This window comes from Pelobates fuscus, chromosome 2 (assembly GCF_036172605.1).
Source record: "Pelobates fuscus isolate aPelFus1 chromosome 2, aPelFus1.pri, whole genome shotgun sequence".
In the NCBI taxonomy this organism is placed as follows: domain Eukaryota; kingdom Metazoa; phylum Chordata; class Amphibia; order Anura; family Pelobatidae; genus Pelobates; species Pelobates fuscus.
In genome coordinates, this window is record NC_086318.1 from 280,443,033 (window position 1) to 280,456,057 (window position 13,025).

The 13,025-nt window shown below is 37.9% G+C and overlaps 1 protein-coding gene across 1 annotated transcript in view; it reads right to left on the bottom strand.

Annotated features, from left to right (window-relative positions):
• The window catches only part of TULP4 (TUB like protein 4), a 407,212-nt gene that overhangs the window by 298,087 nt on the left and 96,100 nt on the right, over window positions 1–13,025 (bottom strand). The window contains exon 4 of the mRNA XM_063443403.1: window positions 5,048–5,228. Within this exon, the coding sequence (XP_063299473.1) occupies window positions 5,048–5,228 (181 nt within the window). The remainder of the gene's footprint in view (window positions 1–5,047; window positions 5,229–13,025) is intronic.

Consider the following 13,025-nt stretch of genomic DNA (forward strand, 5'->3'; position numbering starts at 1 on the left):
TCAGGGGTGGGGGCCGGGGGGGGAGGACAGTAGGTCCCCCCCTTATTACCATTATGGCCCCCACCCGCCGCCCAGGGGTGGGGGCCGTGGGGGAGGACAGTTGGTCCCCCCCATTGTGATTTATGGCCCCCACCCACCGTGCCAGGGTGGGGGCCGGGGAGAGGACAGTAGGTCCCCCCCCCCTTATTACCATTATGGCCCCCACCCGCCGCCCAGGGGTGGGGGCCGGGGGGGGAGGACAGTAGGTCCCCCCCATTGTAATTTATGGCCCCCACCCACCGCTCAGGGGTGGGGGCCAGGGGGGACAATAGGTCTCCCTCCCTTATTTTACTTTAGGGCCCCCACTCGTCGTTTAGGGGTGGGGGCCAATAGGCGTTCTGTTTATTTTTACAGTGTTTTCTGTTTTTTGTACAGGCTGCTCACTGCTTACTAGACATGCCCCTACTCGCGGTATAGCGAGTAGGGGCATATTATTTACTAATACTAAGTCATTTTTAGTTAGTGTTAGTAAATTTGGCTGAAAGACCAGTTTAGGTCTTTCAGCCTTTTAGTAGATAGCTCCCTAATACCGTGGGAATTAGGGAGTTATCTACTAAGCGGCTGCAAGATGCAGCCACAGCAATGAATAGGATCGGAGTTTTATTCATTCGAAAGAAATTCCGATCCGAACAAAGTGCGAATTGCATTCTAAAACAAACTAACATACTGTTCTCATTCAGTTAGAACGCAATTCGGCAGTTTCATCTAAAATGACAGGAAGCATCGAGGGAACACAGAGGAAAGGTAAGGATTATGGGAAAATTGCTCTGACCAGCGGAAATGAAGCACATTTTGCTCCTCCGCTGGTCTGAGCTGGTCAAGCGGAGAAATCCTCCATAAGACAAAGAGTCCCTACTTTGTCTTATGATTTTAAAGAAAACTAAAGAAGACAGGAAGAAAAGAATAACAGATCCCGAGAGAGGGGGAGAAGAGGAAGAGATTGAGGAAAGGTAAGTTCGGCATGACAGTGCCGCTTTAAGAAGTGGTGCTATATAAATAAGAAAATGAGGATGATTTGTATGGATAAATATAATGTACTTTAAACTATAAATATGGATTTATTGTATGTAATAATTGTTATGAGCACAAGATAAGTGGAACCACCACGAATTAGGAATATGGCAATGTTTTAGTCTTATGTCCTCTTTAATTTGAGGAAAACGGTCACCGTGCACTTTCTATATATATATATATATATATATATATATATATATATATATATATATATATATATATATATATATATATTACTGTAGATGGTATTGTTTTGTAAGTCTGTCAATTAAAAATGAAATAAATTATATTTACAAAAAAAAAATATATATATATATATATATATATTTTATTTGTGGTTATTTTTACTGATTACGTTTTCATGTGTTTTCCCCCTTTTTTCCTTGAGCCATCCTGATCACTTATATGTAAGGACTGCTTTATGAACAATAAAGGATTTTTAAAAACTGTGGTAAGCAGTCCGTAATGAATACAAGTTGCATTGAACTTTGAGGCAAGACGCATACAAAAGTGGTGGAACACACCAGTATTACAGGTGGAACGCACGCGAATCCGGAAGTATCAGCGGTGGAACGCACGAATACGGAAGTAGAGGGATATGATTACGGCATTATTAAAGTCCGGATTGGAAGATGAAATGGACAGATTTTATTGGTTTATGGGCGAAGGGAGCGGGTTCTAAGTACCCGTTTCCAAGCCAAAATTCTTTTTTTAAATGTGCATGGAATTTGTTTTTATATTGCACCTGAGGAAGACGTATTCTAGCGTCGAAACGCGTTGTGCTCTTTGTTGGCATCACAGAATTCTGAATGTAAGATTTTATATATTTTTTAATAAATGATATTATTGTTATACTTCTAACTGGTGTTTGCCTATCCTGTTCCTCCTATACATTGAGGATCAAGCTCCATCCTTTTGGAATTCATCTCAGAACGTTTCTCTAAGTGACACTACCTGAGCCAGTTCCTTTGTTAACAGGCTCCATCATATGTGAGTTGGACTATATACACTACTATATTAGATCTACTCACCATTGCAGTATTATGCTATGATTTTCCTGATTTTTATGTACAGGGCTAATACCTACTGACATCTGTTACATTGGGGTATTTATCCTTACTTTTATTTGATTTACACATTCACCTAAGGTGGTAGCACCACTGATATATATCTAGATTGGTAATGTTTTCTCTTTTTTTGGTGTATGTGGGTAATTATATTGTATTGATTTATATAAATATTTGTAATTTTCTACGACCAAATAGTTTTTAACAGTTTTGTGGATAATCCTCTCGTCAGAGAAGTTAGTAGCAATCAATTAGGCTAATAAAGTATTGTGAATTGACCTATCAAAATGCCAGAATTTCTGATGTTTTTTTGGGCGAACACGCCCCTCAATAGGACTTAAATTCAAACTGTGGTGTAACATTGGGCGGATCTGATGAAGCCGAACCCATCGGCGAAACGCGTCATCATGCTCTGACGGAATTACGTCATCATGCTCGATGGCCGCTAAGCCCCGCCTCCCGGAAGTGATTGTTTCAGTACGTCTCTAGACACACAGAATTCTGCATAGCCGGCGCCAAGAAGGAGATTATTTATGACAGCACTTATCACAAGGAGGAAACAAGCATAAAAGGGACTTACAAGTGTTTTTTTATTGGAAAATGTCAAATAAAGATTTCTATCTTCACCACAGTTCCCAGCTTGCATATTTGCATGATAAGCCAGCAAAGTTTAGAGCAGACTTGATTGCTCTACCCTTGTGAGTGTTTTGGTTCATATTTTTTATATATTGATGTTTTAACATGTTTTCCTATGATTTTCCATTCCCCCTCTTTTTTGAGACATATATTGGAATGCTGACACAAGACTGTGCTATGGAAACAGGCAAACATATCTACAATCAGGGAATAGATACATAACGTTGAATTTGTCAGACAAATGGAAGAGGTTACCTTCTCGGTTAGTAAACAATACTCAAAGAACGACCAAACATGGGATCCATGGCGTACCTTTCCCAAGACACTTAGCTCAAACCCAGATTATGCATGATACCAAGCAGGGCATAGTATAAGAGTCTGGGAGGTTCCTGGGGTTTATCCCTATCTACCAGGTGGTGAACGCATATACCTGTTTGACTCTGCTCTGCTGCTATTCATGTAAGGCAATTCTACAACTGGTACATTGACCATATATGTCCCTTGGCAGTCTTTGCAAGACAGACACTCGACTTGTACTAGGCTTTGACCTATGTGAACCGGGGCACTTATAAGTTACCACATAACCCGTGTGGAAGGAAATAGACATAGCAGTCTAAGCTAAAGACACTTAGTGGATAGCGTCTTCACCACCATGCAGTACACACACACACACACACACAAGACAGATTAGCCACTACACTTGCACAAGATCTCGCCTTTCAAAAGGGTTAAAGTAGGCAGGATCCATGATGACAACTACAGGAGCAACTAAAGGTTGACGGTTAAAAAATTACATGGCATATATTAAAAAGATGATGGTAAATATGATGTCACACATTGTGTGCAAAACTGGATGTACCCCCTTGCCTCCCCCCCCCTTTTCCTTTCTGTACCCCCTTGTTTCATTTTATTTTATCATATTATACAAAAATGAATAAATAAAAACTAGAGCCCAGACCCTATTCTGGCTAACAGCCTCTGAGTAAGTGGATCTCTAATTCATAAAACACCTAAGACGAACCACTCCACTTCCAACCATAACAAGCGATCACAACGTGATTGCACAGCATCTTGGTCATCAGTTTGGACTGAACAGCTGGAAGTACTGCAGTCCCCATCCCATTTAAAGCCATCTCAAGACATGATTTGACTCCTTATTTGGCTTTTAATCCACTGTGAAATGTAAGGTTTTTTTTTTTAATCTTATCATTAAATAAAGGTTTAATCATATAGAATGAACTATGGACAGCACTTTATGATTTAGGTATCCTGAGGCCAAGTGGATACTTTTATTACTACATTTAATTAATCTTTTAAAAGTTATTTAGCCATCCAGTGGAAATTGAAGGTACGCAAAGTAGTAATTATTCATATCATTACACAGTAATTTTCTGTAAGTGAGTAGATAACAGTTTTTTTTTTGTTCTAGCCTGTTAAATAGCTTTTTAAGTGCTATATTATATATCAGCAAACACATTTTGGTCCTGCAACCATTCTCCACTTGGCTGTTTAGGTGTTGCAACCTTATAGACCACAACAGCACCCAATCTTGGTTTGGTATATTTTGAACTCTATTTGGACTTTAAAGTGACTTTTTGATTATTCAAGAAGTTGAACTCCAATACATATTTAGTTACATTTTCTTATCCACCTTATTTCTTTACCTCCTTTTGTATTTTATCTCATTTAATTTAATATTGTACTATATTATCTGTTTTTATATATTTATCACATACTGAATTACAGTTTGTTTGTTTTTTTCTCGCACAATATACTATTACATTTCCTCTATATCCTAAATAGTAGCTCCTGGTCATCTAACTATTATATTATATATACACATACATATATTATTTCGCCCTTTATCCATTTCAGATCTACAAAATGTGGCACTCTATGCAAATGAGCATCCTACTCTAATGTATGTTCCTTTATTTAAACGTGTACAGTTTTGAAGCTTCAGAAAACCATAAACAAAATGATACAGTCTGAACTTATTACAAATGTTTATTAATAAAGAGGAATGGGTACATGACTAGTCAAAAGTGAATCCCAACCATGTAAGTCATGTTTCTTTTAAAATATTGTTCACCACAACTGCCTTCTTTTCAAGAAAATTATATCTAGTATTACTTGAAGTTGGCTTACAAAATCATTCTAAATTAGGAGGAAGCCCTAGGTGTGAATATAAATTTAGAACTGATTTCATGAATCTGTTACTTTAGCCAGAAAATATACACTTGCAACTTAATAAATAATGCTAGCCATGGTCAAGTGCTAGATTTCATTACCTTGTGGTGGTGAATAGTCATCTGAATCTGTGTCACTTTCGCTGCTGTCCTCTACCAAAAAGCTGGGATAATTCCAGGACATACTTAGAATACCATCGGACTCATGAAGTAGAACATGTGCCAACATCCTGCCATGGCAGTCCATAACTATAACTTGTCCATCAGCAGTGCCAAAGAGCACCTACACATAAAGTGGAGAAAACTCATAGTTTTAGAACACATTGAGGTAATAACTAGATTTAAGGAAAACAATTTAATTTTCTCACATTGAAATGTGGTTACATCATGAATTCAAACCCACAGTAATGTCTGCATTATTGATCTCCACAGTAGGGATCGACAGATATAGATTTTTTTAGAGCCGATACCGATAATCTGTGAACTTTCAGGCCGATAGCCGATAACTTGCCGATATTCTGTACATTTACCATTTTGAAAAAATAAACTATTTCTAAAGGTAAATGCACAAAATATACATGCCACGTGTAGTGGATGCAGTGTGTTTAGACAGGGGAGCTGTGTGTGTTTGTGTAGTGTGTATATATTGAATGTAGGGTGTGTTTGTGTAGTGTGTATAGTGAATGCAGTGAGTATTTGTTTAGTGTGTATATAATGAATGCAGAGTGTGTGTGTTTGTGTAGTGTGTGTACAGTGAATGTAGTGTGTGATGTGTAAAGTGAATGCAGTATGTGTGTGTAAAGTGAATGCAGTGTGTAGTGTGTGTATATTGAATGTAGTGTGTGGTGTGTAAAGTAAATGTAGTGTGTGTATAGTGAATGTAGTGTGTGTATAGTGAGGAGGAGGGGGGGCATTTCTTATTTAAATTTTTAATATTTTTAAAATATTTTTTGTCCACCCTCCGTGCATGTTACCTGGCCAGGGAGGGGGGCTATAGCCTCTCCCACCCTTCTCTGCTCCTGGTATGGTATGGGCTGAGCAGTGGAGGGGCCGGCAGCAAGCTGTTACTTTGCAGCAGCTTCTCCAGCTCCTTGTGTAAATCTCACGGCCTGCGTGCCGCACTGGGCGTTGCCATGGTAACCTGTGGCAACGCTCTGATGGCCGCGGGTCTTGCAAGATTTACACAGGGAGCTGGAGGAGCTGCTGCAAAGGTAAGTAACAGCTTGCTGCCCCCCCCCCCCCCGGGTATCTATATTGGCCGATACCGATATTGCCTAAAATACCAAATATCCGCCGATAATATCGGTAAAACCGATAATGAGTCGATCCCTACTCCACAGCAATAAAATTTATAATATATTATATTTTAAACTCCTTCAAGACTTAAAAAATGACTAGATTATAAGACATGTTTTATTTCTCCCAATTATTGTAAAGGGGAACACTATAGTCACCTAAATTACTTTAGCTAAATAAAGCAGTTTTAGTGTATAGATCATTCTCCTGCAATTTCACTGCTCAATTCACTGTCATTTAGGAGTTAAATCACTTTGTTTCTGTTTTTGCAGCCCTAGCCACACCTCCCCTGGCTATGATTGACAGAGCCTGCATGAAAAAAAAAAATGGTTTCACTTTCAAACAGATGTAATTTACCTTAAATAATTGTATCTCAATCTCTAAATTGAACTTTAATCACACACAGGAGGCTCTTGCAGGGTCTAGCAAGCTATTAACATAGCAGGGGATAAGAAAGTTTTAATTAAACAGAACTTGCAATAAAGAAAGCCTAAATAGGGCTCTCTTTACAGGAAGTGTTTATGGAAGGCTGTGCAAGTCACATGCAGGGAGGTGTGACTAGGGTTCATAAACAAATGGATTTAACTCCTAAATGGCAGAGGATTGAGCAGTAAGGCTGCAGGGGCATGTTCTATACACCAAAACTGCTTCATTAAGCTAAAGTTGTTCAGGTGACTACAGTGTCCCTTTAAGCTGAACAGTTAGACATTCTTATATCTGAGTAACTGAAATTATTGTGTTTAGTTTAAATAAATAACTCAATTACACACACACACACACATATATATATATATATATATACATACATACATATATATATATATACATATATATATACATACATATATGTATATATATATATATATATATATATATATATATATATATATATGAATAAATGGCAACTTTAATAATTATATGCACAACTAATAACAAGGATGGTTAACCATCCTTTCAACTACCCTCCACCCAGCGCCGGCGCATCCATAAGGCAGCACAAGAGGTCGCCTTAGGGCGCACCGGCTCTGGGGATGCAATATTAGAGTGACCGGCAGAAGGGAAGCACACAGTGCTTCCTCCGACCAATCACTCAGTGTAGAAAGGCCGAGCACAGCGGAATGTGGTACAGGAGCTTCAGTTTCCTGTGCCTGGTCGGACTGACAGGAAGTGCTCACTGAGAGAGGGAAAGGGAGAGAGAGGAACACAGGGAGGGGAGAAAATCACTAGGGGACAGGGAGGGGAGGTGGGAATATCCCTAAAGGACAAGGAAGGGAGGGGAGAGGAAATCACTAAGGAGCAGAGAAGGGTGGGAGAGAAAACACTAAGGGACAGGAAGGGTAGAGAAGACCGATAAAGGACAGGGAGGAGGTAAGGAGACCACTACGGCACTGTAGATACAAATATCCATTTTGATATCTATCCTAGCTGTTCATATAAGGGTTAATTTGAACGAAGAATAAATTTGGCATTTTATCTTCTATTCTCGGAAATAGGATTTATATAAAATCCTAGTTACGGGAAAAATACTGATTTTGAAATGTTCTTGATAATTGTCCAAGATATCGGTATTTGTAAATATCTGGTTTTAATCAAATATGTAATGCGTTATATGACGAAAGATTATAACTAGAAACAGCTGTTTATAACTTGTGAAAAACATATTATGTAATAAATGCTCAGGACCCCCACCAACATGAAAATGGGGTATATATGCAACTGACGTTTAATTAAACTTTGAATTGGTTATTGAACAAGTCTCTGCTATTCATTTCCAATTTCCAGAGCTCTGAATGAGTTGGCAAATATCCATTATCCACAAAGGGTCCGGGCTGATTTAATCCCCAACAATTTGGTGTCTGAAGTGGGATGCAATTGGTCGGAACGGAGATGACAGGTAAGAGGTTCATTGGAGAGCTTCTTTACCTGCATCTCCTATCCCCCACACATTACTTTGTTATTTAAATGGGGTTGTTTACTATTTTAATTTTTAGAGGGATTTTCACTGCATAATGTCTTTGGTAGACATGGTTTTTTTAAGTCTCAGGTAGACTTTTTTAACTCCTTAGGTAGGAGGTAAGCCTTTGGCAGGCAGTATTGTGCACAATTGTCTATGGTAAAAAGCGATTCCTCTTTGGTAGAGGTTCACCTTTGGTAGGTGGTAAAAGGACTATTCCTCATTGGTAGAGGTTCACCTTTGGCAGGTGGTAAAAGTGTGTATGGGAGACGTCCCAAGATCCCTCTTTGGAAGAGGTTGCCTTTGGTAGGTTGTAAAACAGATTTTCAGTCTTTGGCAGACTGCGTTGTAGTTTTTGTACATGAAACTTTTGCAAACAGTTTATGTACATGTCACTTTTGCAAAGAAAGATTTAAAAAAAAAGAAAAAAAATGTGACGTCATTGTTTTAACCCTGTATGATGGATGTTTGGCATTACTCAAGCTTGCTACTTTATGTGCTGTTTTATGTGACTATGCAACTCTGATTTTAAGCATAAAGTCTGTGATAAGGGGGTTAAGATAAATAAAATGGGAACAAGGCTGTTTTTAACAACTCCAAATCATTACTCCCTCCTGATTACACCCCATACTCATTTTACCCAGCCTGTCCTCTAAAGATAATAATGATTTGGGTGCTATCCTTGCTGTGATAGTTAGACCTCCCCAAGCAGGGACAAGGGGTTCCCACTGCTCCATAAAGCTCCCTTTTACCCCCTCCCCAGGGAGAAAGGATTGGGCAGCTCCTCTGACATTGTATGTATTCTGTAGCATTGTGAAAATCTGTAAATTGTTGTATGGGGATGCTGAGATTTTATTGATTGTGACCCAAACTGTGCAGAAGTGGGTTTGCAATTTTGTTCATGGAATGTAGGATCAGGTTTTTTTTACCTGTGTTGTTATGACTTTTGGGAACTCAAATTGACCGGTCAAAATTTTGCCATGCCTTTAACATGGACTAGTTTAAATATTTTGAGTCTTTGAGAGTTCTGACAAATGCAGGTGATACCATGTCTGTGTAATCTGGTCCAAATGTTCTATAAGCGTATAAGAGAGAAATTCTATTGACAGGGTACATGTATTGCAACTGGTTAATGCAAGTGTTATACAAATGTTTAAGTCAAACGCGTTATATGGCCGTACGGGATCCCTTCTTTAAAAAGAAAAAAAAAAACCTTTGGTACCAGAACTCTTAAATAAATTTGATACTAATTTGATACTAACTGTTGAAAGTTTATTCTGTGTAAATGGTGATTGTGATTAATGTGTGTTTTGGTTACTCATTTTGAAGTATGCAGTTTAATTGACATGTATGTTTATGGGTATTTTGCTGTGTTATTTTAAATTATATTTGAATAAGTTTGTCTCAGTATTGATACAGATGGAAATGGCAGCGTAATAATCTATTAAATAACTGATTTATTATTGAATACTAGTCCAAGAGCAATAGGAGTTGTAATCCTTAAAGCAAAAGCAAAAAAAAAACACTGTCTTTGTAAATTTTTGCTGTTTTCCCAAATTCTGTTGTAATAATGGACTTCTTGCTAATATTCGACTTTCCTGTCCAGTTGCCAGGTTCTCTGATCTAATCTTAAAGCAGTACAATGCATAATACACGAACATGGGAACCTACATTATGTCTGTGTTTCTTTTGAGTGTGGCGTTTATTAATTTATTTTGGATTGAGTTAATTGCCTGTCCATGAATATGCTTTTTGTATTGGCATGTCTGCTGGATATCTGCTACATTCGTTGTGTTCTGTGTTATAAGAGGACATGTGTGATATTACAAGTATGAAGACTATTTAAATAATATTTGCATGTCATTAACTCAAGCCTTTGGTGTCTTTTTACAACAGATTAAATGCTGATCAGCTCACGAAAAAGGGGACCCTGGAAAAAATCTGCTTTTCAAAATCGTGGATCCACGTTTCCATTTTTAAATGGCTCTCTCTTTCTCCGTATTATTAGGGGAGTATTTAGAGTTAACTCTACTTTTAAAGTGCATTGCATTATCTAAATCAAAGAAAAAGAAAATGTTATCTTTAACATAAACAATTGTTATGTTATATGGTTATTTTACAAGAAAAAAATTAATGGATGTATAGGATAAGTTTTTTCCAAGATTAAGATTCATCTAGTATGCCTCATTGATTATAGCAAAATGATGAAATGGTATTTTTAATAGAGATCAGACAATTGATGATTATAAGTGAGGCAATTCTAAACTACTGTATTATATTTGTATTGGTAAATTGAAAGCATTTTGCAGACCCAATTGAGAATAAATAATATAATAATTATAAAAGGAACCATACTATGGGAAGAGGTCAACCTATTAAATCGCTAAGGGGTTAAACTCATTTTTATAAGCATATAACATTTAGTTTTTGTGGTTAGACTTTTGATACTCAATTTGAACTCAATTGAAGTATTACAACCATATCCTTGCAGGTATAGGTAACAGCTGCAATATGATTTTAATATTTGCAATATATTAGTGTTTTCAATGTATTCTGACAATGCAAAAGTACCTAACCACATGTCTGCATTAATGCTATGACCCAGACTGTCAGTATTGCAAACCCTACCTGAAGACTCTACTTTCACTGTTTATGTATACACCCCTAGACAACCGTGCTATACATATACAATAATTATTCAAAAGCTTATTAATATTATATCTGTGTGGTACACAAAGAGGTGTACACAAAGAGGGGGTGTGAGTTAGGTAATCTCGACCTGCATATGGAATATGCTTCCCTCTTTCTTTATATCAAAACAACCTGCTGTATCTTTCTCATGAATCTGGTACATGGCAGAGGTAGATAATTTGATCAAAGGGTCTAACTTTTGTAGAGGTGGCAACTTCAGCACTGTTTTAATTGTGGATAGCAGGGGTTCACCCCAAGGTGCTTGTGGTGAACCCGGTTCTCCCGATCAAGCTGGCACCACTGGTACTCTGGGTATTGCTGGTGCCCCTGGCTTCCCTGGTGCCTGTGGTGCTCTTGGACCTCAAGGCCCCAGAGGTTCCCCTGCACCTAAGGGTAACAATGGGGAACCTGGTGCTCAAGGAAACAAAGGAGAACCCGGTGCTAAGGGAGAACCTGACCCAGCTGGCATTCAAGGACCCACCCTGGCAGGTTCCTCAATACTAACCACAGCTTCCAACCTATACCTACACCCAACAACCTCAGCCTAATACACAGATGGTTCATGTTTGTAATACTCTATCTATAGTTTTGAGTGATAAAACAGTATTAATGCTGGCTCTTAGAAGATGTACAAGCTGAAGTTGGGACCTAGACATTGTTTGCATAGGCTGTAAGTGGGATAACTGTACAGTATTAAAACAGGATCACACACATACAGAACTGGTGGGGATCTATAAAAGGTTTTGGTTTAAAAAAAAAAAAATGTTACCTGGGTCCACAACATTTTTGACATAATTCAGCATTCCAATTCTATTAAAGTAATTAATTGGGATTATCAAATTAAGGTTTAAGTTTAAGAACAGTATTTTATTGGGAATTATTTCAATATGTATATGTTAGTGTTTTAATACTCATCCTTTCCAACAAGCATTTATATTAAATGAGTGCTTCTCTCATCCATACAACGGCATTCTAAAGGGAAATTATGTATTAACATTTTATAAAGGACAAATGCAATGAAATATAAGCAACACTGAGAGAAGTACATGTTACACAAGTTAAGGATTTAACTTTAGTCTCTAATTTGAGTTTAGCCTAGATAATGAATTTATTGATATCGTACTGATCCTTGTGTTTGTATGAATATAGAGACCATACTGGAGTATTTGTGCCGCCTGATATTTGGGACTACCTTTTTTTCAATTAAATCTGTTTGGTCAAAATCCTTGCTGGCCGAAGAAACTAAGATGCTTACTTAATGAGGACATAAACTAACTTGGAAAGTCCTGAAGGTGCAGTGCTGTCTAATGCCGCTATTGCTACCCTTAGCTATGTTATGGTGTCTCAGATTATGGAACAAAGTTTATGTTGTCTAACATTCTTTATTCTCCTTGAAAGACTTATTCTATTTTTCTGGACTATGCTGGACTATTGAACTATTTTGTTATTTTAATTTTTGTAGAGTTAGCCGGAGAGCGAGGAAGTGTTAGCCTACTCAGGCATGGATGTACTATGTGTGTCATTGATGTATGTTGAGTGTACCAAGGATGGATTCCCATTTATTAAGTATGGATATGACTGGACCGTCGAAATAGGGATGTGATTAGGAGACATAGGACGCAAGGTCATGATTGGGATTATTGTTAGAATTACAAACTGATTATAAGTTATCTCATGATTTAATATGTAAATGGTGCTTTTCAAACTAATCAGGAAGTGTTTCCCAATCCCGATACCCGAGCTATTTACTTACAAGTGCGGGTTTTATAAGTCACTAATGCTGTCAACGTGAGGGGATGGCATGTCTACACAGTCATGGCCCTCACTCAGAGTATCCCCAGATGTGCTTTTTTCCTCAAATATGAGTTTTTGCCACTGGGTTTTTTGACTTGGCCCCAGATCACAGGGTGGACTGGTAATCCAAGACCCTGGTCCAAAGAGGGGGATAGATATTATTCCCCTTTTGACTATATGAGCTTACATTATGAATTATAATAATAATAATATTCCCGTTGTTGGGAATAATACACTTTGCCTGTATTGACCCAAGGCTCAAGATACAGATAACATGATGTTCAGTGTGTTCAAAAATGGTTAACATGTCAGCTGTTTGAAATATTTGACTTGTACACTTAAAAG